Source organism: Varanus komodoensis, unplaced genomic scaffold (assembly GCF_004798865.1).
Source record: "Varanus komodoensis strain SLA01 unplaced genomic scaffold, ASM479886v1 scaffold18_1, whole genome shotgun sequence".
Classification (NCBI taxonomy): domain Eukaryota; kingdom Metazoa; phylum Chordata; class Lepidosauria; order Squamata; family Varanidae; genus Varanus; species Varanus komodoensis.
This window is the reverse complement of record NW_025335548.1, coordinates 816,115-843,373: the sequence shown is the minus strand read 5'-3', so window position 1 is coordinate 843,373 and position 27,259 is coordinate 816,115. Positions and strand designations below refer to the sequence as shown.

General features: G+C 39.9%; 1 protein-coding gene across 6 annotated transcripts in view; it reads left to right on the top strand.

The window, feature by feature from the left end:
• The first annotated feature begins 592 nt into the window (after positions 1 to 592).
• LNPK (lunapark, ER junction formation factor) overlaps positions 593 to 27,259 on the top strand; it is a 56,061-nt gene continuing 29,394 nt past the window's right edge. Inside the window, exons 1-5 of one of the 6 annotated variants that reach the window (XM_044427029.1) lie at positions 593 to 795; positions 8,836 to 8,926; positions 16,726 to 16,767; positions 18,650 to 18,837; positions 23,448 to 23,506. In XM_044427029.1, coding sequence (XP_044282964.1) covers positions 8,900 to 8,926; positions 16,726 to 16,767; positions 18,650 to 18,837; positions 23,448 to 23,506 — 316 coding nt within the window. In that variant the 5' untranslated portion in view covers positions 593 to 795; positions 8,836 to 8,899. Of the gene's footprint in view, positions 796 to 5,701; positions 5,885 to 8,835; positions 8,927 to 11,660; positions 11,759 to 16,722; positions 16,768 to 18,649; positions 18,838 to 23,447; positions 23,507 to 27,259 lie in introns of those variants that run through there. The other 5 variants (XM_044427026.1, XM_044427027.1, XM_044427030.1 and 2 more) reach the window with 5 other exon arrangements.

Genomic DNA, 27,259 nt, shown 5'->3' with positions numbered 1-27,259 from the left:
GTTCAAGCTTCCCGCGCAAACCACCAGCAACCGTCCTTCTCCCAGCTTCTCTCCTACCTCCCGCCCAACTGGCCTTCTTTTGACGTTAACAGGCAGCAGGGGCGGAGCCTGCTTTGACCGACTAACAATATTGGGCAGGGCTGCCAGTCTTTTATCGGTTCTCGTTCGCTCCGTCGTTCTCGTTCACCCCCCCCCCCCCGCCGCCAAACAGGAGGGCTTTGTTTTCCTTCCTGTCTAGGCGCAGAAGCAATCAGTTCCTATGCCTTCCCGCTCGGAAGCAAGGGCCTCCCTTTATAATTCAGAAACGAAACCATTTCTACATTTTCGGGAATACAGCTTCAGTCAGGCTTTCGGAACAAAGAGAAAAGTAAACAGTTCTCCGCTCCACGCCAGTTAGGAACTGAATTCCCATACGGGCCTCGTTATCGACCATACGATAACGGCTTCAGTCGGTGGAATCGGGAGTTATACGCACTGGGGGCGGGGCGGTCTGCGAATATAACGGACGCCTGCCTACTCTGCCCTCTTTCAAGATGGCCGAATTGCACTCGACGTCATTCTCCTTTCCTATCGTCTACTTACCTACCCACCCAGTCGCTCCTTTGCCCTTTTCCAGGATGGCCGCTCTCCACGCGTTGCCAGTATTTACACGTTGTTCCTGCACCTGAGAGGCCCGGAGGAAGTTGCAGGGAGGCGGCTGAAAGAGAGGAGTCCCCGCTCTTCTCCGCCTCCTGCCCCCAAAGTGAGCAACACAGCCGCGGCAAGACGGAGAAAAAGCCCCAGGGGGCGGGGAAGGTGCGTGTTCAAGCGGAGGGGCAGCCAGAGGGTGTGTGTGTAGGCTGGCTGGCTGGCTGGCTGGCTGGCTGAAGGAGTCTGATGAAAAATCTTAGAGAGGGAGAGGCAGGGGTGGGGACGGGAGGTTGAGCAGACAGTTCAAAGTAATAACTGACGGTGGCCTTTTAAATCTAATGGCGAGGGACGGGGGTGGCAAAAAACAAGAGAGGCCCTTTCATTGCTGAGCTGCTTGAGCTCGCCCTTCGCGATCCGTTCAGACCGGGTAGCGCCCGCCCACGCCCACCGCACCCGCTGTTTAATTTGCAAAAAGAGAAAAACGGGGGCTCATTGCCCTAGTGAGACCTTGGGGACAAGTTCCCACTAGATTTTTAATCCTGGTTGTGGGGGAATAGTATTCTCCTACCGTGGTGTAGTAATCTAGATTATTCGAGGAGGACACCTGCCACTTTGCACATGTTAGGGATGTGCTTTTTGTATTTTGTAGTCCTTTTCCTGAAAGTAAATCCTGCGGATTTGGTGAACCATCCTTGTTAATCACATTTAAACTCTACTGTAGCTTCCGATTCCCCCCCCCCCCCCCCGCCAAAGGACCAGTACAACTCTCTGGCTCTTAAATCCCAAACCTCGTTTTTAAAGTGATTCTAATACAGGATTGGCAGTGTTGTGTATGTCTTTATGTGCTCTTACATTTTTCTGTTAAACTTAAAATAACCTTTATATGTGATGTTGTGCAAAGCTGATGTGGCAAGGATTCTGGTTATGGAAAAGTGTGTATGCAGTCAAGTGTACCCCACATCCTATTTTTTAAAAAAATCATTTTCTCTAGTTTATGATTCTAGAGATTTACGCTTGGGATTTGCCTCTTAAGGCATAGTGCATTTCAGGGTATTTGGGGAATACTTTGTTTCAGTAGAATAACTATTGTCACTATGAAATATCAATAAATGATAACAGTAGCCCACGCTGTGCCTGCCACACATGAATTACTAGGGTTTTTAAAAAAATATTTTGGGGAGCAGGGAACCAGGTGTGCACTGTGATGAGGCAGGGAAGCCTCCCTTGGATTTTCTGCCAGAAATGGGCAGTGGAGAATATAAAGAAAGCATTGACCCATTCTTAACCTTTTATTGACCAGTCCCAAAATAGTCTCCATACTTTTAAGACATATATTGTGTGATTGAGATTCAATATCATACGATGACTGTAACAGTTTTCTAGTTCTTGATTTAAGGCCATTTAATTGGATTTCTTTTTAAGAACCAGTGGAGACAATATGTATCTTCTCTAGAGTTGGCATTCAAAATAACTTTTAAAGCAGAAGCAGATCAGCCATTGGAAGTATATTATAATCAGTGCTGTGCTGAAAAGGTGTGTTGTCACTGAGGCCAAAAAGGAGATGAATGTTCTTTGAATGGGGCAGGAAGTGAACTAACTATGGAGCAATGGGGAAGGAAAAGTTTAAAACGGGTAAAGGCTGAAAAACATCCCTCACGAGAAAGGAAGAACACCTGCACACATTTTTCCTGCCAATTTGAACATAGCAGCATATAGTGGTGGTTTGACCCCTATGGATTCTCCCTGTCTTGTGTCAGCTAGACTACTTGGTTAAGGGTGCATTGCTATGTACATTCAGGCTGAAAAAAGTCTTATAGCTTCCAGTATTCCCCAGCCAAGCATGCTGGGAGTTGTAGGAGTTTTTTCTGTTTCAATATGCATAGAATTGCACCCTAAATGTGTGCTGCTTCTGCCATAGTCTTTACTTCTTTGGTAATTCATCACTCTCAAAATTAATTATCCAACCATATTTTATACCAATTGTGGCTTGGCAGTGATTTGAGTACTGGAGTAATGTTATCTTTAACATTCCTGACCTTGCAAACAGTGTTGCTTTAATGACCAAGAAAACAGTGATACTGTTACAACTTGAAGACAAAAATGCAGGCTGTCAATTATGTGAAAAATCACCTCTGCTCTTTCCCTCCAATAGTGCTCTTTACTTCACAAGAGGAAAAGATACAGCCCAAGATGTCCTCTGATTTCATTTGCAGTTTTCATGAATGCATTTTGTAAATTACAAAAAGTCCTGTTAGAGGCAAACTATGTATGACTGAACCCCATCATATCACACTGACTCTCTACTGAAGTATAGCTGAAGTTATACTAGGAGCAGATAACATGTGAATCATTTTTGTTGTCCTCACCAGATGTGCAGTAGTAGTATGCCAAAAATTGGCAATTTTGCAAAAAACAGGCTGTGTAGTTGTTTGGGGAACAGACTTGCCAGAGATGTGAGTTTTTGTTGGAAAAAAATCTGGTGCAAATGCCTACAGTAATTTCCATAGGAAATAGTTCGGTTTGCATCAGAATATTTCTGTAGTGGTGTAAACAACCTGTAAGCTCCAGATATTATAGCTTACAACTCCTATTATCTCTCACCATTGTCTGTTCTAGCTAGAGCTGATGAGACCTGTAGGCCAAAACATTTGGTGCACCACAACTTGACCACCTCTTATATTAAGGCATCCAGTGCAGCATCTTTATTTTACTTGTAGTTAGTAAACAAAGCTAAAAAAATATCCCTAAACCCAAGCTGGTAGAAGAAAAGTAACCTACCAGACAACTTACATATAAGGCAGACATAGCAGCTGAGCTTCTGAACACAAAACCACTCTTTTGAATACCAATAGAGATGCCATTTCAAAGAAGACTTTGATTTTAGAGGAGATCAGCCTTCCAGTTTTTTTTAAAAAAACTTAAGAAAAAAGATAAAATTCTTAAAGAGTAAGGAGAATAACAAGGGATGCAGGTGGCGCAGTGGCTTAAAACTGCTGTGCTGGTTGATCGAAAGGTTGCTGGTTTGAATCTGCACAACAGAGTGAGTTCCTGTTGCTCCATCCCAGCTCCTGCCAGTTTGAAAGCATGCAAATGCAAGTAGATAACAAGATACCACTTCGGTGAGTCAAGGGGAAACCTTTACCTTTTAAGGAGCGTGACAGGTTCCAGGAGATGTCTCTGTAAACACATGGTACCCATTGGCACCAGCTTAGAGATCCAGGCATACAAGAACATTGGTTTTGTGGACGGTTCAAGGGTTATACAGCATTAGTGATATGACTTGTCCAGAAAATTTTCAGTTTGTGTTAGAAGGTTTTGAGTTGCCTTGGAATCACTACAGATTTTTCTCACTTAGTGTATTCATTAATACAGGCAAAATGAACAAAAAAGCTCAGAAAGATACCCTGTATTACTTTTTTGCCCCCATTACAACACACATTTTTGACCTGCAATATTTGCAGGGAAAAATGAAAGCACACTTAAGTTGCTCTCCTTTGAGTTGTAGGAATTGTTATGTCTTAACATGCATAATACTTGGCATTTAAATCACACAAAGAACACTATCTTAGAAAGAATTTTTATTGGAATACTTGGAAAGTATAATGGCATTTGTTCCCTTTACATTGTTTAACTTTGGTGGGGGTGAAGAAGCTAAGATACTGAAAACTTGACACACTAGTTCCTTTTAGCTATCAAAGACATGTACATATAATGCTTACACCTCATCTAGTTCAACTGTACTAACAGAGCTCAACTTTTTTACTAAGGTCACTGGGGCACTTTCAGTTTTGTTGAAGTTTGTCGCTATTTATTAGTTCCATATATATGTATTTATTATTAGATTTTTAGCCTGTCCCATTAGCCACAAAGCTCCCACAAGGCTCCTTATTTCATTGTCCAGATTTCAATGACTTGTGTGCATTCTCTCACATATTTACTAAGGATAATCAGCCAAAAAGCATTAATTAAATTTTTGAAACTCCATGATTGCCTAGTATCGTATTTACAAATGGCAAACATTTTTATCACTGAACTTACGGAACGGAAAACTTTCTGCAGAAAAATTAAGCACTGAAAAAAAATCCAATTCAGAAAATTGGATTACCACCCCACCAGACTAAGAATTATACCCCTGGAAGCCTGTTTCTTTCCAAGATTCCTACCCATCCCCCTCTGTATGTGTTTACCCCTGCCACAGCAATTTCGATGGTGGCAGAAGTGGTAGTTTCTGGAAGCTGATGTGGTCTGTGACCTCTGGAAAATAGCTACCCTGGTCAATATGCTCAGATTGTATAGTTGATGTGTATAGACATGTGATGAAGTCTATAGGCCCAGGTAGGTGGGAATGTGCAGCATGTGGCTTTTGTGCACAGAAAGAGGACAGGGTGAACAGGTGCAATCCAGACTTGTACTGCCAGATACACTGTACTGTATAAATACACACTATTCTCTCTCTCTCATTCTCTCTCTCTCTCTCTGCACACACACACATGGTTGTTGTTGTCGGTTCAGTTTCTTTGGTTTGCTCTCTCTAAGCCACCCAGAGAGGTTTTAGGAATTGGGATGGTATACAAAAACCATAAATAAATACTATACCCTGTGAAGCCAGTATTTTTGTTCACTGTTTTTGCTTTAAGATTTGCAATCTTGCTATAAATACCTTTGCCCTCCACAGAATACCACCACTATCATTTGTGAGAGTTTGGGTAAATAGAACATTTATACATTCTAGTACAATAATCCTATACACTTGGCCATGCACTCTGCATGCTAAAGAAACTTTCCTTTTGGTGTTCTTAATATACATGCACAGATTTTAAGAGCTCACTTGACTTGAAGGCTGAAACTATTTTGTTTGGAAGACTCTAATTGCACAAAGTGGGACTTTCAGCTTTATCCTGTTCATGTTTATTCAGAAGTAAGCATCTGGAATGTTCCACAAGCTAGTGCTGGGAGGTACTGGGGAAAATAGTTTTTCTATGAGATGGAAAGTAAATGTCCATGCTGTTTGGTTAATAGTCATAAATATTCATTATTTGAGAGCTGACTACATTGCAGAGCTTGAGTAATTGGAATGCATAAAGAGGTGTACATTGGGAGGCCTTTTTATTTTCAGGTTATTGAGCACATTTGGAATTTTGGGAGTGCCCTGTGCATTATCACAAAATGGCTGCCATCGGGTGCCTTGCCCATTCATAAAATCGCCACCACAATGGGCATGACTGGTCACAAAACATTGCCAGAAGCCAGACTGGTAAGCAAAAGAAATTTATACAACTTTATACAAAAATGAGGTGGGAGTTGAACTTCGAAACATGAAACCAGTCTTCTGAGGACATTTGTGGGCAATCTTTTGCTTTGCAGCATACCAGCCTCCCGGTTTTAAAATTAAAAAAAAACCTTAAGTCTCAAAATAAAAAATCAAGAAGGGCAGGGAACATAACAGGTGTTAAGAAACATGCCTGTAGGCTTGTTAGGACATGGTGGAACCCGTAGACACCATCATGGAGTCTCAGGCATACGTGATCACCAGTCCGGTTTTGTAGTTTGCTCTAGAGCTATACAGATCACTGATAAGGGGTTTTTTTGGAAAACTTCAGTTTGCTTCAGAAAAGGTTATCCTTTGCTAGAGGGTTCTCTAATTTATCAAGTTTGCTAAGTACAATAAATCATAGACCTTAAAAACAGAGTACCACATGGTAATTTTTGGCCTATTGTGCCACCAAATATTTGACCAAAAATATTTGATGAGAAAAATTACCCTTAGAAGGAAGTCTATAATCTTGGAGATTTCTGCCTATACATTGCCCTGCCAGACTGCTGCTGACAAATTAGAAGGAGCAGTGGAGACAATTTTTTAACTTTTCCATCCTCCTCCTAAGTGTTTTTCCTTCAGTCAGTCAGAAGCCCATTTCCTTCAGTTTTTCCTTTGATTCCATCTAGAAAAGTTGTGCTGGAGGGCGCTGAAGAGGACTTCAGATTTCTTGGAACTCGGCCTCTCCCCTCCTTCTCCTTCCTGTCCATTGGAACATCCTTTTTTTCCTTCTTTCTGAGGCCATATTGCCTTGGGAAAGAGCTGGAACTCGTCTTTTTGTTTGGTGTTTGTGAGGTGCTGTGGGCAGGGAAACACAACTGAGTCCCCTTTCCAAGGTTTAGAGCCTTGGTCATGGGACTCCATCCAAACAATCTTGTGGTGCTGGAGATGGCTTCTGGGACCACAGGAGTGCTCCCTCCTTACGTTGTTTATAATTTGAGCAATACAATCCTATGTTTGTTTACCCCACTGGAGTTTGTGGAGCTTACTCCAAATTAAATATACATAGGATTGCAATCTTAACCTCAGTCATGAGGAAAGTTCCCCTTGTTCTTTTAACACAGAAAATGAACTGTTCAGGTTGATAGGAAGCAATTACTTAGTTTGAAGAGATTTTAGGGACATTTCCTTGTATTGTATGGAAGCTTCATTTCGCATGTTTTTATTTTTGAAAGGTATAAATGGATACACACACACAAACACACACCCCTTTCCTCTCCTCCCTGCCCCAAAAGCCCATTTGCAAGGTTACTATAACTTGTAATCCGCACAGTTCTTTCTATGCTGACTGCAAGGGTAGCAGGAGAATGTTCTGGGTTCAAGGTTCCCCTGCAACCTCTAAGCAAGTTTCCAAGATCAGAGTTGGGTCTCCAAATTATGTGGCAGTATAGACTCTGTCTAGTAGCAATTTGATTGTGTTGTTAGCCTTCCAATTGTAGCTGAAACATTGTCTTTCATTTTAATGTTTGTAGTTTCCAATGTTCACAGAATTAATAAGACTATAGCTTTCAGTTTTGAGTTCGTCAAATATAGAGCATCTTGGCCCAATTCCATGAACAATGATTAGATATATAAACCTGTGATCATTCTGATCTTTTTAATTAGTGGTTGCTGAGAAGTAAATATGATGTGATTCAGTGGGATTTGCTAAATATATAGAGTAGGGATGGGGAACCTCTTTCAGCCTGGGGGCCTTATTAAATTTTAGAGATGCTCTGGGGACTGCATTCCAGTGGTGGGACAGGCTAAAGGCGAAAAGGATGTGGCCAAAATGCAAACAAGTTCAACATATTTTCGCTTAAAAGCTCCTAAGACCTGTAACTAAAACTAGTAGAGGAATTTCTGCCTTCTAAAATGAGGGGAAAACTGCACAGAAGCGAGGAAACTACCAAATGATTGGTGGTTGGGCGAAGAGGGCATAGGAAACCAGAGGGGCTAGAGCATCCCCATTTCTGCTGCAGTGGTTTGCTGACCTGAGGTCATTATGACAGAGCATTCTGTTCTGCTTGCAGGGATTTCCTCATTTCAGAAGATTGCTCCACAGCTTGACAAGTATTCAGTCAATGACTTCAGCAGAACAGGGATAAATGTGATTTTCTGTGATTCAGCAGCGCCCTTCCTCCCCCCAATATCTGCCCCAGAGGGTCCTCCAACTCTGGAGCAGATTTTGGTGGAAGCCTAGGAGGCTGTAAGGAGGAGGGCAAATTGCTGAAAATCATGCCTTTCCCTGTTTGGCTGACAAAAGGCTTCTATTGGCAGAGATAAAATTGTGGGACCCCACCTGTTCTTGTCAGGCATGCCAAGAAACTGAGGTATCCATAAAAAGTTTTATTTATTTATATATTTACATATATTTATAGGCCGCCTATAATTGCCAAGGCCTTCCTAGGCAGCTTTAAGGCAAGTGAATAAATTGCAATTGTATCTTATGCCATATATGCATTAGTGATGGTTTTGAAATGCGATAATGCCTTTTTGGGGTCTTGTCTGGAATTCATAATACAATTTATCTTGAAATTCTTAAAAATATTAACAGTTCTCACATATCCTATTTTAAAACTGTAGATGCTAATGATAGTCACATAAAAGAAAATTGCCAGCAATCGTTAAAGAGCAACTATAACTTTATTTTGCTTCCATGGTTACTTACTATTTTATGCTATCAGTTTTCTTGAGAAAGCTTTTTATCACAACTTCAAATTTGCAAAACAAGATACACATCTGAAACATAACATAAAACACCTGTAAGTGGAGATACAATGTGATGGAGAATTTGGAAACTAGATTGTGTGTGCAGTGGTGTATAATCATGCAGTTTGAAATATCTTTATACTTCTTGGATTACACTGTGGGTGTATTTTTAATTAAAAACACAAATGCTTTACTTCTAGCTGTGAATTCCATTACAAGATTCGTTATAAGTTACCAGAACAACCCATCTCCACAAATAGAGAAATGGGTGGAATCATTTCCAGATGGCGGGTAAGTAAATCTCAATTATAGGTTCACATTTTGTATTACATCTATGAACCTTGCTGGGATACAGAGCCAAGATACTGAACATGTTCAGTGTTCACAGGTCTAAAATTAATCTTAGCATCAGAAAAGTTGTATTTATTAATGTAGTGGCTAAACCTAATGCATAGGGTATCATTTTAAGAAATCCGCTTTTGTTCCCATTGATTGCAAGCTTCCCCATAGTAAATTACTTTTGGACACCCATAACTGTGTGTGTGTATGATTCCATTTGCTGCCCATGCATTGCAGTTATATCTCTTCTCTCATCATGGGTTTCCCATTAGACTAACAGAGTGAATCTATAAAGAATGAGTGGGGAGTGTTTGTGGCAGACATCCAAGCCATTCAACTCTCAGGGATGAAAGTGGGTGTTGGAGTTTTTTTCCTCTTACTATGCAAACTCTGGAGATGGCATGCTTCCCTTTCTATTTTGAAGATGTGCCTGTGGATGAGGGAGCTTCATGTCAGTCCACCCCACCATGCCTCTTTTTCTCTTTACTAATAACAGTGGAACAATAGCGATAGAGGTTTCCACTGCCACAACAAGAGGAGCTCTGATGGTATCCCTCCCTTTCTGCACATAGTGTGAGAGCTCTGCAAAATTCTGTGGTTTCTGGGACACCTTTCCAGGGTCCATAGGATTTTGCCTAAGGAACAGAAAGATCTAGTTTAAGGATACAATGATACGATTCGCTGGGTTTACACAACACAATGACCCACACTCAAGACTGACATGTTTCTTGTGTTTTCCTAACATATATATACTTGTTTTATGTAATTGTTTGGTGGCAACCATATTTATGATTGATGTATCCTATTGAATAGGAAATAGATAGGTTGATGCATTGTCATCTTTACTGGAAAGTAAAATAGTTTTTGGTTTTTATTTTCTTTGTACTAAGGAATATGGGCTCTGTGGGGCTCTGTGTGGGATATGTTAGAATTTTGTCTTTCTTTTGATTTTAATTTTCAATTCTTGTCATCTTCTATTTTTCCTAATTTTATGTTAGGGTTTATCCATGCTATGTTAATTTGTACTCATCTGACACTTTTACCTTAATCGGTATTCATTTGAATCTTTTACATTCAATATAGATACCAAGTATTGTTGTGATTTAAATGCTACCTGCAAAATTGTTAAAAGGTGTATGTGCAAAAGGACCAAGAATGTTCGTTTCATCTTTCTTTATATATTTAATGTGATGTCATAGAATGTCAAACAACTGTAGAATCCAAATTAGCAGAAAAAAGTGTTTTCCTGGTTAAAACAGTGTAATACTGAGGTCTCACACACAAAAAAACACACTCCTGGTGGCTGAAGATGTTCATCTTTTGGAAAGAGACTGGGTGGAAGAGAAGCTTATGCTGACTTGCTTTAAAGTGTAGTGATATTAAAGCATAAAAGTTCTCATTTCTCAGACCAGGAAACCATTATTGACTGGATGATCACTTTTTAAATGTTGGTTGGGAAATACAATTATAAAATAATGCATTAATTAATGTATATGTGCCGAGCAACAATTCACAAAACACATTCAACCAAACATAATCAACGTATGTTTCAGCAAATTAGTCAATATTGTTGATTAGCTGATTGCTTATAGTTGGGGGGATCCTAACAGAATCTTAGATGCTTTGCTAGGTAGTAATTCTTCAGCCCAAAAACAGCATACCAAGATGAGAGTCATACTTGAGGCCTATTGGGCCAAACTAGGCCTGATGGGTTATTGGAGAATTTTGCATTTTGATGTGAGGGAATGTGCATTTATTGCACCTGTCCCTTTTTAGTGCTTTTCGTTAGACTGCTGGATACGTTTAATTCATGCCTGTAAAACATACATGTTGGTAATTTCAGACCTCACTCCATTCTGTATGGAACAATTTTTAGATTTCTAAAACCTTCCAGTCTCTGACTTTTTTTTGCTTACCAATGAGTTTTTTTTAAGGTTTCTCTTGAGCTATGTGAGTATTTTGAAATTAATGAGGGTACAGTAGACTTTTGTGCCATTGCATGGTAGGCTAGTAAAACCTTTATAAGGGGCTGTATTGTTGCCTACACTTTATATAAAAATAAACAAAAATCCAACAAGCATTTTAAGCAAGAAACTGAAATCTCTAATAACCCAATTTACCATCTTTGCAACTATGCAACTGTCAGGAATTTCAGAGGGTTAACTGTGAGCTGAATAATATCCTCTCACAGCAGACAGAATTTGCTTTAACACGTTTATATCAAACATACTGGGAAAATTGTGAACATCCTAGTTATATTTTGGCTCATTGTCACAAGCAGAAAAACCATAGAAAAGTTACTTCAGCTATAAAAGATAGGAACAAAAGGTACACATGTCACCCAAAGACATATATTTTTTAAATTCTAGCCTAAATTGTACCATAAGGGCAGAGAAATGGTACAGAATATAGATACATTTTCTCCTTGTTAATCTTCCAAGTTTAGACTTCTCTAAGCAGCAGTTTCTCCTAGCTTCCATATTGACGAAATCCCAAAAGTAATAACATGAATGCTGGTAAATCATCCAGGCAGGATGGATTTCTGAGTGATTTAAGTAATTTTTGAACCTGTTACCCACTAAGGCTTATCACTTTTATAAGGGTATTTTTGAATTGGGTTCCCTCTTGTCATCACTTAATGATGCTTATATCACTGTGCTTCTCAGGGATAATACTCAATGTGCCAGCTGTTGACATGTTTTACTAATAATGTTGACATTAAAACACAAGCTGTTTTTGGCCAATGGATTGCAAGAAGTTATCAAAACTTTCTGGCTATATCAGGTAGGGATTCTTCGATTAATGGTGGTCGATTTGATCCATTTTCTCATGTTCGAGCCATTTTCTCATGCCAGATTATCCTTAAAGGGAAACTTAGATTGACAAATAGGCAAGAAAGAATTGATACGACTATCCTGGACACATAAGCAGATTTTTACACTAAATCAGTTGATAACTTTCTGTCATTTTCTAGTTTTCATGCTAAATTGCCAAATGCCAATATATTCGAGATATTTGTTAGAATCTAGATTTGCCTCTGCAGCTTTTGCTGCTTTAGATGCTCCTCAATTCTAAAACTTACTAAAGCTGATTGGCTATGTCAGCCTACTATATGGATTTATGAATACTTATAATATTTGATGAGTGAATATGGTACACAGGCTCTTGAGCAAGAATGAAATAAACGGCTTTATTTTGGCAAACAATGCTGAATTAGCACTTGTTTTGGCAGAGTCATTGGATCTCTGACTGCATCTTATTCAGCAAAATCTTTTGTTCTATATATATTGGGTATCACAGCATCTGCTCAATGATGACTGGAAAGATAAACAGATACCTCCATTAATCCAAAGGATTGGGAAGCTATTAACTCAGCCTTTGAAGAGGTGGTATTTAGACACTATCTACACATAATAAAGGGATTAATAAAGGGATATCTGATAGTAATATATTTCTTTATATGCATGTAATATATATGTGTATAAATTACATCTCTGTGTATATATATATGAGCAATATGTGTGTTTATATATGAAATGCATGTATATATAAAGGTTGATATACTTAACCTTAATGCATTGTAAATCTTTCTTTAACATTTTCTTCATTATTTTGGGATTTTATTAGCTTCTGATTTTCCTATATATGAGTATAGTTGTTGAACTTTGGGCTGTTGTGTTGTATAAACCCAGCCATATTTACAATGTTGTTGTTGTTAGTTGCGAAGTCGCGTCTGACCCATCGCGACCCCATGGACAACATTCCTTCAGGCCTTCCTGTCCTCCACCATCCCCCAGAGTCCACTTAAGCTCACACCAACTGCTTCAGTGACTCCATCTACCCACCTCATTCTCTGCCGTCCCCTTCTTCTTTTGCCTTCAATTCTTCCCAGCATTAGGGTCTTCTCCAGGGAGTCCTTCCTTCTCATTAGGTGGCCAAAGTATTTGAGTTTTCATCTTCAATATCTGGCCTTCTAAAGAGCAGTCAGGGTTGATCTCCTCTAGGACTGATTGGTTTGATCGCCTTGCAGTCCAAGGGAGTCACAGGAGTCTTCTCCAGCACCACAATTCAGATGCCTCAATTCTTCGGCACTCAGCCTTCCTTATGGTCTAGATTTCACAGCCATACATTGCAAGTGGGAAAACCATAGCCTTGACTATACGCACTTTTGTTGGCAGGGTGATGTCTCTGCTTTTTAGTATGCTGTCTAGATGTGCCATAGCTTTCCTCCCCAGGAACAAGTGTCTTTTAATTTCTTGGCTGCAGTCCCCGTCTGCAGTGATCTTGGAGCCCAGGAAAATAAAATCTGTCACTACCTCCATTTCTTTCCCATCTATTTGCCAGGAAGTGAGAGGACCAAATGCCATGATCTTAGTTTTCTTAATGCTGCGTTTCAAGCCAACTTTTGCACTCTCCTCTTTCACCCGCATCAAAAGGCTCTTTAGTTCCTCTTCACTTTCTGTCATTAGAGTGGTATCAGCTGCATATCTGAGGTTGTTGATCTTTCTCCCCACAATCTTAATTCCAACTTGTGATTCATCTAGATCTGCATATAAGTTAAATAGGCAGGGAAACAGTATACAGTCTTGCTGAACTCCTTTCTCAATTTTGAACCAATCAGTGGTTCCACGTCCAGTTCTCACTGTTGCTTCTTGACCTGCATATAGGTTTCTCAAGAGAAAAATAAGATGGTCTGGTACTCCCATCTCTCTAAGAACTTGCCACAATTTGTTGTGATCCACACAATCAAAGGCTTTAGTATAGACAATGAAGCAGAAGTAGATGTTTTTCTGGAACTCCCTAGCTTTCTCCATGATCCAGTGTATGTTGGCAATTTGATCTCTAGTTCCTCTGCCTCTTTGAAATCCTGCCTGTGCTTCTGGTAGTTCTCAGTCCACATACTGCTGGAGCCTAGCTTGTGGGATTTTGAGCATAACTTTGCTAGCATGTGAAATGAGTACAATGGTGCGGTAGTTTGAACATTCTTTGGCATTGCCCTTCTTTGGAATTGGAATGTAGAAACTGACCTTTTCCAATTCTGTGGCCACTCTTGAGTTTTTCAAATTTGCTGGCAGATTGAGTGTAGCACTTTTACTGTATCATCTTTTAGGATTTTGAATAGCTCAGCTGGAATACTCTCTCCTCCACTAGCTTTGTTGTTGCTCAGACTTCCTAAGGTCCATTTGACTTCACATTCCAGGATGTCTGGCTCCAGGTCAGTGACCACCCCATTGTGGTTATCAGGGACATTAAGCTCTTGAATAGTCCTTCTGTGTAAACTTGCCACCTCTTCTTAATCTCTTCTGCCTCTATTAGGTCCCTGCCATTTTGGTCCCTATCATGTCCATCTTTGCATGAAATGTTCCCTTCATATCTCCAATTTTCTTGAAGAGATCTCTGGTCCTCCCTATTCTATTGTTTTCTTCTATTTCTTTGCACTGTTCATTGAAAAAGGCATTCTTATCTCTCCTTGCTATTTTTTGGAATTCTGCTTTCAATTGGATGCATCTTTCTCTTTCTCCGTTGCCTTTCACTTCCCTTTTTTCCTCAGCTATTTGTAAAGCTTCCTCAGACAGCCAGTTTGCTTTCTTGCATTTCTTTTTCTTTGGGATGGCTTTAGTTGCTACCTCTTGTACAATGTTGCGAACCTCCTTCCATAGTTGTTCAGGCACTCTGTCTATCAGATCTAATTCCTTAAATCTGTTTGTTACCTCTACTGTATTTTCATCAGGGATATGATTTAGGTCATACCTGAGTGGCCTAGTGCTTTTCCCTACTTTCTTCAATTTAAGCCTAAATTTTGCAACAAGAAGCTCATGATCTGAGCCACAGTCAGCTCCTGGTCTTGTTTTTACTGAGTGTATAGAGCTTCTCCATCTTTGGCTGCAGAGCACATAGTCAGTCTGATTTCTGTGTTGACCATCTGGTGATGTCCATGTGTAGAGTCGTCTCTTGGGTTGTTGGAAAAGAGTGTTTGCTATGACCAGCGTGTTCTCTTGACAAAATTCTACCAGCCTGTGCCCTGCTTCATTTTGTACTCCAAGGCCAAACTTGCCTGTTATTCCGGTTATCTTTTAGCTTCCTACTTTAGCATTCCAATCCCCCATGATGATAAGGACATCATTTTTTGGAGTTAATTCTAGAAGGTGTTGTAGGCCTTCACAGAACCGGTTAACTTCAGCCTCTTCAACACCAGTGGTTGAGGCATAGACTTGGAGTACTGTGATGTTGAATGGTTTGCATTGGATTCGAACTGAGATCATTCTGTCATTTTGGAGATTGTATCCCAGTACAGCTTTTCCTACTCTTTTATTGACTATGAAGGCTATTCCATTTCTTCTGAGGGATTCTTGCCTGCAGTAGTATACCTGATGGTCATCCGAATTAAATTCACCCATTCCTGTCCATTTTAGTTCACTGGTTCCTAAGATGTTGATGTTCAGTCTTGTCATCTCTTGTTTGACCAGCTTGTCTTGATTCGTAGATCTTACATTCCAGGGCCCTATGGAGTATAGATCTTTATAGCATCAGACTCTCCTTTCACCACCAGATACATCCGCAACTGAGTGTCCTTTCGGCTTTGACCTTCATTCTTTCTGGCACTACTAGTACTAGGCCTCTGCTCTTCCCCAGTAGCACAAAGGACACCTTCCGACCTGAGGGGCTCATCTTCTGGTGTCATATCTTTTTGCCTTTTGGTAGTGTCCATGGCAAAGATATTGGAGTGGGTTGCCATTTCCTTCTCCAGCGGATCACGTTTTGTCAGAGCTCTCTGCTATGACCTGTCCATCTTGGGTGGCCCTGCATGGCATAGCTCATAGCTTCATTGAGCTACGCAAGCCCCTTCGCCACGACAAGGCGGTGATCCATGAAGGGGAACAAATTATAAGTTATGTTAATAGATTCTGTTTGTAATTAACACACCATGATTTATTAGCAAGACTGTGTTCTTAACAAAACAACAATCCACAATTCAGCAGCTACCCACACTCACCCTATATTCAACCTTGAGTGTGTGTTGTTGTGCTGTGTGAATCCAGCTATTGTGTCTGTCTTGAAGTGTTCAACCCAAGGATAACCAATTTTTTTAGCCTCAGCTCTTAGCAAAGAATAACATTAATTCCTTTACAAAGAAGTTTTACTGGTCTTCTTTCAGTTGTTTACTTGTAACAGTGCATGTTTCAATAAGCTGGAGTATTTCGTCATATTGAAAATAGCCACAGTTGTTCTTAGTTTCAGTTACATCAGCTTTCAAATAGGAGAACTGGATTTCTCTAAGGTCATAACTCTTACTGGAAAGGTAGAATCTTCTGTTCATAGGGTCAAGTTGAATGTTAGCCTGCTCTGAGTAGATCCATTGAAATTAATATCTTTTGGGAGCGGCTCTCCGAGTTGGGAGTGGGGGGAATTGCATTACAGTGGTTCCGCTCCCACTTGGAGGGCCATTTCCAGAAGATAGTGCTTGGGGAATATTGTTCTGTCCCATGATTCTCCAGCATGGAATTCCTCAGGGGTTAACAAAAGTTAAAATTAAACAAATATTAATGTTAATTAAATTGATTTAGCATTATGTGATCAAGGAAGTATAGTAGATAACATGATTAGAAATGAGGTTTAAAAAGAAAAACATAGGCTATGTATTGAAAATTATTATCATTTCCCCCAGCTCGAACATTCAGCTGTTAGCAACATGTTTGCAACCTTGTTCTTGAGGGCAAATTTTTATCACTTTTTCCTTCCTTTATAAGCAGGCAAAGCCTTCTACAGTAGAAGTGTTAGAAAAAATTGATAAGGTAGGTTTCATCTCTTACTGCCTATTTTAAGATTGAAATCTAAGGAACTAAAATTATTTTCAAGTGTGAAAATTTATATTGTGGCTAGAGTAGGACACTTTATCAATAGTTTTAAGGCTGGGGGTGGTGAACTTGAATGTTCTTGATAGCAGCAGTGCATTACGTATATAGCTGTGGGAATCCTACATTATGATAAGGAAGTCTACAGTGTAAGTTACGTGGGCATAGATAGTAGTTGTTCTGCAAATCGGTGAAATGAATGAGGACCAAGTTGTCCCCTGAAATCTGGAGCTGAGAGTGCTACTCATACTACAGTCCTTCCAAATACTAAGAGGGCATGTTGCTGTTGACAATTGAGCAAAAACATGCCTGCCTGCCTGCCTATGCTTAAGGTTTATTCTTTACAGCACAAATAACTGAAAGAAAACATCCATTCCTAACTTACAAATGTTTTCAGGATGTGTTGATCACTCAGGCTGAAGTCCACAAATAATGTTAGGGTTTACTAGCTGAAAGCAATTTTATTTCTGCTTGCCTGCAAAGTGCCTCTGAACGTGTTAGGTTCCTTTTTCTTACCATGTGGCAACTGGCAGCCTGCCCCCTCCTTCACAGAATTAAGAAGGAGGGTTTGATAGTATAGTAACATTTGTTTTGTTTGCTTCTTATATCTGATGTGGAAAAAGAGTGCAAGAGAGAAACCAGTTGCAAATGGTGCTGGAGAAGGGCTGCAGGGGCAGAGGCACTGCTGAGAGTGGAAAAGGAGATGTGAAATTACTCTTTCCCAGCCAGCTCATCAATGTTCAAAGCAGACCTTCGTGTTCTTAAAAACAATCTGCCTGCAGAGGAGTACATTTATAGGGTGAGAGGTGGAGGCTGGGGCTGCAAAGGTTCTTTAGCAGTGGATGCTGAGTTTTGGAGGAGTTTTTCCTAGCGGAAGGACCCATAAGAAACTAGGTGGAGCAGCAGCAGCTTTGTACATTGAAAGGAAGACAAGCTAAAATGCAGTATTAATCTACACAGAGATAAAGAAAACAGTGTGGCCCACTCTCCCATGCAGGCTGCCAATCAGATCTTCAGTATCCCTAGAAACAGAAGGGAGACAAAAGTCAAGAAGCCCTTGCTGAAGCCAGTTTGACCTAGAGAATGGTCTTAAAAACTGGCATGCTAATCTGGGTTCTTCTAGCATTCTAGTTTCATTGTAGTCATGCAGCCTCCTTCCCTGAGAATTGCTCCTCGTAAGTATCCAAGATTTTCTGGCCCCTAACATGTTGGTGAGTTGGTTTATGGGTCTGATGATGCAGGCAGAACTAACTAGGAATAGACGTTCCCACAGAATCATTAGAAATTACTTCCGAACTAATATGGCAATGATTAAGATCTTATATTAACAAACAACAAATAGTAGTGCCTGTACAGAATGGTTTGGTCAGATGCATTGAATTCACAGTGATTCCAGATAATAAACGTTACTTGAAATATAAAACTACACACACATTTAGCTTCGATTACTTCAGGCATTTTGTGTTATCCTGAACAGGAGATTATTAAAGTACACTGTTGTTTTTTTATAATGGGTGCAGGGGAAGTCAGTTAAACCTTGTGCAGTGATCAGTCCTTCATTCCATCTCTTCTTCTTCCTCTCATAAACCGGATTCCCTAGTGGTGCCCCCATCCCTCCCTCCACGTGTACCTGCTTGTGCAAAGTCTGCATGTGTTTGTTGTTGCATGCAGGGCATGGACTAGATTGTGCTTTAGGTTAAATATATCAAAAATGTTAAGTACCTGACTTAGCTTGTACACCTTAAGAGAATAGTTCACAAGGTTAAACACTTCCAAAATGGTTCAGCTTTAACAGCTATTTCTCTGTATTTTACATTTACAGGATATCCAAGCACTAGAGGAGTTTAGAGAGAAAAATCAAAGGCAGCAGAAGCTCTGGGTTGGAAGGTTTCTTCTATATTCATCACTTCTTTATCTTGTTTCCTGTCTTATTATTTATTTGTGGTATCTTCCTGATGAGTGGACAGCAAGGTTCATCATGACACTTCCACTATTTGCATTTCCATTGATGTAAGTAAAACATGACTTTTTTAAAAAAGGAGACCTGTAGTAGGTTGAGTGGGGTGTGTACTGGACAGTTTTGGATTTGTTGTAATCTGCAGGCTTTTCTTAAAAATTGTAGGAAATTATCACTAAGATCAGAAGAGCCTTGCAGGAGCTGACTAAAGGCGGGCCATGTTGAGCATTCTGCTTCTTACAGAGGCCAGCCAGCACACCACATGAAGGCTTCAAACAGGACATGAGGACAATAGCCCTCTTCCCAAGGGCCTGGTATTCAGAGGCATACCACCTCTTATCCTGGAGGCAGTGTGTTACCATCATGACCAATAGCCACTGATTTATCTTGCAGGAAATTGGGTGTTCCCTTCTTGAAACCATCCAATTCTGATACTAAGGTGATTTATCACAAGTACTTCTAAAACCTTTAAAAACAGACTCAAGCATGAAACGGAAACAATGTACTGGAGGGTTTATCATAAGAGCAGGCTTCTAAAATGAAAGCTAACGTTATAGGTCCTCATTGACTTTCAAGTCCACCCATTGCAAGCCAAAAATATCATTATCACAGTTGGCCAGAATACTTCCTGAATCGTAACATCACAGCCCATTATAATGGTATTTCAATGGGCATCTGTAATATGCACATTTGGAATGTTACTGAAAGTTGACCAGGAGAGATTTGAACTGAAATTTTTAAGGGGTGATGGGCTGCATAGAATTACAGCTGTGGTGGACAGTGGAATGCAGGAGCCAGTGCAATCCTTTGCAACAGGGATGGGGAGTCGGTGGCTCTCCAGATGTTGTTGGATTGCAACTCCCAACATTCCTTGCATTGGTTATATTGGTTATGCCTTATGGGAGTTGCAATCCAGCAACATCTGGAGAGCCACAGATTTCCTTGCCCTAGCTTTTTAGAGAAGAAATCGATGGACTGGCTTTTAGATCACAAGTCAGGGGTTATTTACTGAGAATTCTGAATCCAATTGTTACTCCTTCCCACCCCAAAGCTCCCCTACTTTCCTTAACAGGCATTTTGAGAATGTGAGAAGCCAGGCAAAAAGAATTTTACTGAAGAAGAGAGATGAGATATGGAAATAGTTATTCATTTTACCATCCCTTATTCTTTTTCCAGCAGTGCTTGCCATTTCAGTCCTGTCCCCTCGCCCTTGCTCCTTTCTCTTCTACCCAGTACTTGAAATAAATGCCTGTTTCTGGTGAGAGGAGCAGGAGTGTATAGGTTTGTTACTGCACTACTTATGGAATATCCAGAAATGATAGGGAGAATATTTTGGATTATTGATGAGCAACAACCTCATATAACTGCAGTTCTGTGTTTTCCCTTTCACGTACCTGAAATAACAGGGAGGTGAAGGAGAAAGAGGAGTGGGAAGGACTGGCTTCTTTTAGGATCTGGACAGATGTTATTTCAGTGCAGTTTCTTGGTGAAATCCTATGGCATTATGGATTATAAACTCTTCCACAGTTTATACAGTAAGCTGAAAAATGAGCTCATATCTTGCTTACTAGTTGTCAACCCAAAATCAGTTGAGTTCAAGATGGGGCAAATACATAGTGCTTTGACAAGTCAGTATTTATGTACAGTAAGATTCTCTGATAATGATTAGTTAGCAAAAAAGTACTCTGATTTATCTTGGTGGGTAATCTAATTACAGGAACAATAATTGGTGTTCTTGGTACATGAAAAGCTTATGCCTGTGTAGTGTCAGCAGTTGTCTTCTGATTGTGCCGTTGCTGGTGGAAATACCTAATGAGAAATTAAAATTACAGTTGTGTTTATACATTAACTTAAAAGTCAGCTTTGACCGTGCATGATGCCTAGATTTAATTAAATTTAGAAGGAATTGGCAGCACAAGAGTTGCATGTGCCCTGCCCATTTTTTGCAGCCCTCACTGTCCCTTAATTCATTGCAACATTTCAGTATTTGTCTTTTTCTTGTCTGGATACAGCAGTGGCAAAAAAAAAAAAAAAAAAAGCCACAGGAAGAGTACATTTATATCAAAATTACATGCATGTTCCTGGTACCTCTTATTTTAAAGTGAAACAACAATCATTTCTGGGTTTTTTGTTTTTTTCGCTGCTGCTGAATTTTGGCAGTGATTTCAGTTCGGGTGGAGATGAAGTGTCCCATGTTGGGTTCTGAAGTTGCAAATTGTCTCTTTAACTTTTTGATACTGTCTGTCCTGCCACTGAAAGAACTTTCAGATCCTATTATTAATGAAAGTATATAGAAAAAAGTATATTATGGGTGTTGACCTTAGCACTTCCATATAGATAAATTCAGGTAAAAAGAGTGCAGATACTGGATTCTGCCATTTGTCTATTCAGTCTTGTATTGGATCTTTTGTTCTTCCAAATTCCATGCACAAATCTTTAGGGTTCAGATGTAATTGCAGTTACCTGATTCAATATTTCACATGGAATTTAGACTTCTACAACTTGCAAAACAAACGAACAAACCCGCACCTAGCTCCCAAAGCTTTTGGTTCTTTTGGCCTTTTCCATTATAGGAAAGAATGATTGCATATGATTGCTTTTGGTCATGAGGTGAACCAACACTGAGCATCTGGTACAACCTAGAATCTAGATGTTTTCCAGTCTTAAGCAAAGTAAATAAAGTCTGCCTTTCAGCCTATGGTTCTTCACTAGGGCACTGCTACCCAAAGTCTCTGATAGTGATACTGATCCTGGCAAAAATAGCTGCTTCCAGGAACATGCAGTTTGCCCAACTGGATACATGCATTTGCCTTGCTTGAAGTCATGACCGTATAGAGACTAATTGAAAGTATATCTGTTTACCCAGTCATTTGCTGATTTAATGCCTAGCTTAGTAGGTTTTTTGTTTGCTTGCTTTTTATTTTTGTGTTTTATTTCAATTATTTTATTAATGTTGTACACTGCCCTATAATTTTTGAAGATGAAACATAGTATAGAAACATTTGAAGTAAACAGGTAATATTTCACTTCTTAAAATTTTCTTGTATGGTTTTATTTTTTTAAAATCTAAAACATTTTAAAGGTTATTTTTAAAGGACTTTTGGAAACCAGAAGACTCTACAGAATTGTTAAAAATTTGAATAAATGGCTTAAGGAGATGTCTGCATAAATAGAATAATTTAATAATCCAGGGTGCTGTGTGAACAGAACCATTATTTCCAAGATATAAGAAATGTCAAAGAAGTATATTGCTACTTTATTCAGCATTGCTAAGGCTGCTGTTGCAGGACTATTCTCCATTCTGGGTGCCACAATTCCAGAGGGCCCTGACAATTGGAAAAGGAATGAGGAGGTACACAGTATATGTAAAGACAATGTTAAAATATAAGATGAAAGCTGAGGGAGCTAATTATGTTTAGTCTAGAAGAAAGGAAATTAAGAGTGGAGGTAGGAGTGGAGTCCTTCTTTTCAGAAGATCTGGAAAATCATTTCCTAGCTCTAAGTCCTTTTCAGTAGCATGACAAGCTACCTGGGACAGATGCAGAATCTTTCTGTGGCGTTTTCAAGACAAATGACACCCAGTGTGGTGTAGTGGTTAAGAGTGTAGGACTGGGACTTGGACAGCCTGGGTTCTAGTGTCCACTCAGCCATGGAGCTCACTTGGCAACCTTGGGCCAGTCACAGACTCAGCACAACTTGCCTCACAGGGTTGTTGTGAGGATACAATGGGGAGGAGGGGGAGGAGGAGAATTAGGTAAGCCAAGTTGAGTTCCTGAGAAGGAAAAAAGGTGGGCTATAAATTGAATGAATGAAAGGAATGAATGAAGTATGGCCACCTATCAGCTATGTCAGCAGGAAGCATAGAACTCTTAAGAAGTGACATATCTAAGAACTCTAATGAAGTGCAGTAGTGACATGTGTGCACTTGATTGCTGTAATCCCCTGCAGCTCCTTTCCCTGCCATTCACCCAGGGAACCCCCATGTGCAGAGCAAGTAGAAATGGTTGCCAGGTGTAACTGTCTGTGCTCACTTCTGGACACTGGGAACAATCCCTGTTGCCTTCTGCTAGGACTTGTAATTCCCCCAAATCTGAGGCAGGCAGTGGGGTTAATAAGGAACAGTTTTTTATGCTTGCATCTCTCTGCAGGGATTCGTTCACACAGCATCACCATAGCTTCCTTGGGAACCCTCAGGTCCAAGGATGGTAGTAAGACAAGTTGTTATACCTGGGGAAGGGGAAGGGCATGTGCAACACAGTCCATTCCTCAAGAAAAGATCCTTCTGAATTTTTTCTTATACAATACAAATATTCAGATAGGTCAGTGGACTAGATGATTGGATCCTATCAATTCACAGCCTGCATGCTTTGCTCTTAAGGGGATTGTAGTTTTCAGTCTTAATGCTCTTTTCCGGAGAGAAGAGTATGACCCTCCAAGTAATGAACTCATTGTATTGACATTAAAGGAAGTGTTTGTGAAACAGGACTTGTTTGTCACTAGCTGCTTTTTGAGATTGGCATTAATTGTGAAGTTAATAGGTTATGTTTAAGCATGGATGATAGTTCCATGCATAGTGAAGAATGACAGTATCATTCAGTTTCCTCCTGTCCACATTTTAGTAATGGAAATTCATTCTCTTCTCTCCCCACCATACCCACCACAGAGTTTGGTCTATAAGAACACTCCTCATCTTTGTCTTCTCTAAAAGAACAGAAAGAAACAGTAAGTATCTTTTTTCCATAATGTTTTTTCTCTGAACTGTGTAAGCCTAAGCATTGCCCACAGTTATCTTGTATTGAATACCTTGTAGATGGTCTTCTGGATGAGAGCCTTTAATAGAATTTACGGTTGACTTTCTGCAAAACTTCAGGAAAACTACTCAGCCTTATACTTGGCTATAAAATGGAAAATGAATATAACATATTGTGAAGATGAATGGATTAATTGTTAGGTACTTATATGTGTCTAAAAGGATAAAGAACATCTGAATTACTTTCTGTCATATAATAAGTTAAGTGTAATTATAACTCATTCATTTTTTGATAAATGCACAGTGTTTTAAACATTCATGTGCCGTATACTTAGTGTGGTTCAAAATAGCACTGCAGGTAAGGAATTATGTATGTATTCTAAGTAGTAGGGACTGTCAAGCTGACAGCGGCAGACTGGTAGCATACATTGTGTGGGGTGCCAGGGATAGACTTAAGCTCCCCAGTAACTACTTTGAATTTTCCATCCTCTGTTGGATATAGTATACGTTAGTAGTATCTGGCAGTATCAGTATTTATTTCTTAATTTGTGTTTCCTGAGGACAATGACAGAGTTAATTTAGAATTGAGGTTAACAACCTGCATACTTTTGAGATATGCCCATCTTAGCCATGTTACCTGCCAGCGTAGATTAGACCTACTGGGTACAGAAATAGTAAATTCTTTAAGAGAAGGTATGGTAGTTCCAACAACGCTAAAGAAGGCCTTTGTAAGAGTCCTTTTAAAGAAATTGTTACTGGGCTCAACGCAATATTCCATTTCTAGGCAAGGACCATAAGCATGTTGTAGAAGACTGTCAGTCTTTAGTCTGTTAGCCTTTAGATCCATTTCAGCTGAACTTCTGGCTTGGTTGAAGGACCTAGGCAGCTTTGGTTGCTCTGGTGGGCACACTGTTCTGGGAAGCAGATAAAACATGATTCTCTGGAATCTCTTGGAGGTACTTGACATCACTAGTGATGGCTTCTTTCTAGGTCACATTGGTAGGATGGGACTTGGGACATTGTACTTCAGCGGATCAGGTTGTTATCAGAAAGCAGGTCTGAGGTGGTGATGCTCAGTGACACTGCTGGTCTATCTTATGGACACTGGTGTGTGAGGCACTGCAGGGGTCCATTTGGTGTTTCCTGCTGTTTAATATTTTATATGAAGCTGATGAGTAAGTCTCTCTCTTGCTCTCTCTCACTCGGTCTCTTGTTCCCAAGCATGCAGCAGAAGTACTGGACAAATGTTGAAGCTACTAATGAACTGTATGTGGAGGAAGTGAATAGGGAAGCATTTTTCTTCTTCATAATAGTAGAACCCATGGTCATCCCTTGAAACTTGAATGATTAGAGGTCTGGGACATACAGAAGGAAGTAGTTCTTCACATAGCACAGTTTAGTTACAGAATTTGCTTTCACAACTTGGATAGTTTTAAAAGAAGATTAAACAGATTCATGGAAGATGTACTAGTAATTAGTATACTAGTTGTTACATATTCCCTCCAGTAGAAAGGGGGGAATGCCTCTCAATACTACTTCCTAGAGAACATGAGGAGGAGGGTGTAATTACATTTATGCCCTGCTCGTGGATGTCTGGTTGACTACTGTGGGAACAAAACGTTCTGGCTTTAGATAGATCTTTGGTCTCATTCAGCACAGTTCTTCTTTATTTCTTATGTGGATAATGAAACTGGAGCTTAATCCAAACAAGGCAAAGCTTTTGTTGGATATACATATCTCCAACCTGGGCTTTTAGTATCCATCCTGCTTGGGATGGAGGTGTAATCCTTCTTATGAAACAGGGTAGATTCTAGGGATGTTCCTTGGCTCTGCTCATGAGTGTGCAGGGGGCAGCATTAGCCTGGAAAGCCTTTCATCTGTTGAGGCCAGAGTGTGAGCTGTAGGCTTTCCTGGAGAAGGGAAGACTGAGGTGTGGTAATGCATGGTTTTTAGAATGTTATGTCCCACATGGAATTACCCTTTCAAAGTGTTTGGAAACTGCAGTTGGTTCAGAATGCAGTAGCCAGAGCTTTAATGACTTTTAATCATAAGCAGTAGATCACTATAGTATTACTTCATCTTCCTGGACTGCTTCCTTATTTCCTGGTCTAATACAAAACTGCTGCATTTTACATTTTTCAAGATCTGTGTGTTCTAAGATGAGGATGAGGAATCTCTTTCCATAGGAATTCACCTGCACAGTTCAATCAGCAACAGAAGCCATGCTTGGAGTATGTCTGTTGCCTGAATTATGGCAGGTGAATACATACAGACAGGGCTTTCTTCCTTTGGCAACTAAGTTGTGGAATGTCTTTCTCAAAAGATGGCTGTTTTACACTGACTGGCTTTAAGGGTGTAACAAAGACCCAGTTCTCTAGCAGACCTTTGGATCAAGATAATTTATTCCTACAATTTTTCCCTGATGTTTAGTGCTAAGGATTTGCTTTTTCTTTTGCAAAAAAAAACTTTTTGTTTTATTATTGTTTTAACTGCTTTATTGCTTGGTATTGCTAACTGCTTTAAGGGTTTTCAGATTGGAAGCCACAGTGGAAAAGACTTCAGAAAATACTGTGTGTGCCATAGTTACTTTGGCTAGTTGCAACATTTCAGTTTCTGCATGCCTTGGCAAGGATGAATCCTTCTAGGACATGATAGACTACTAAGTAGACATAATGCACCACTGCCACATAGAAGCCTAAGACAAGTGTTCCATATTATTGAACCATAAGTACATGGCCTCTTACAAAGTGGAAGAGGATAGATCCCTGTCCCTAAGAAGTTTACAACCTATCATGCAGAACAGGTGAAGCAGTTGAGGAAGGGGAAGGAAATAGAAAAAAGGGTGAAGAGGGGCCAGCAATTCCAGTTACATTTATTTAAGCTTAGTTACAAGAGGGCAGGGGTAGACAATTTGTGGCTCTCCACACGTTGCCCCATAACTTCCATCAGCCCTCACTATTGGCATTTGCAAGACAGTCTTTACCTGCATTAAACTCCAGTGGATGAATGACAAAGACATTGAGTTGTATAGATGAGTTTACTTTAATCTCTTCCTTGTGCCAGCCTTACTAATATGCTCACAGAAAATGTTTACCTGCCCATACATATCAGGTTAAGACACTTGCAGCCTGGGGATGAGATTGGGGGAACATTCCATTCTTTTATGATTTACAGAAGCTTCTCTACCTTTTCACCAGCAGTCTCAATTTACAATAGGTAAGCAGGTGAGTGCCTGTTTACATCTCTGAGATCTGCAGTGTTCCCCTGACCTAAACATAAAATACTTTAAAATTAGGGTTGACATAAAAATACAGAAGGCTTTTTTATTCTGAAAACATGTTAAATGAATATCATCATTAGATTTAGCTCTACTTTTGATAGCTCTCTGGCTATACAAAATTATCTTATGTTAAAGGTAGCCTAGGATCTGTTAGCTGTGTTGCACTAGGTTGACCTGCTGAAAGCATCTTTTTAAAATGTTCTTAGAATTATATTGGCTAGTGTTAAACATGATTAAATTCCCTAAGGATCTGATGAGAGAGCATTCTTTTCATCTTTTGTCATCTATGGTTAAGTTTTTGGGAGTTGATATAGTAGGAACAATGCTACTATAATTTTGTCTCCAGAAAATATAATTTTATTGTAATGGCTGCCCAGGGAGTGTGATGCTAATGGGAGGCCTGCAAGCAAATTCAGTAAATAAATAAATAAAGCTAATAAACTGT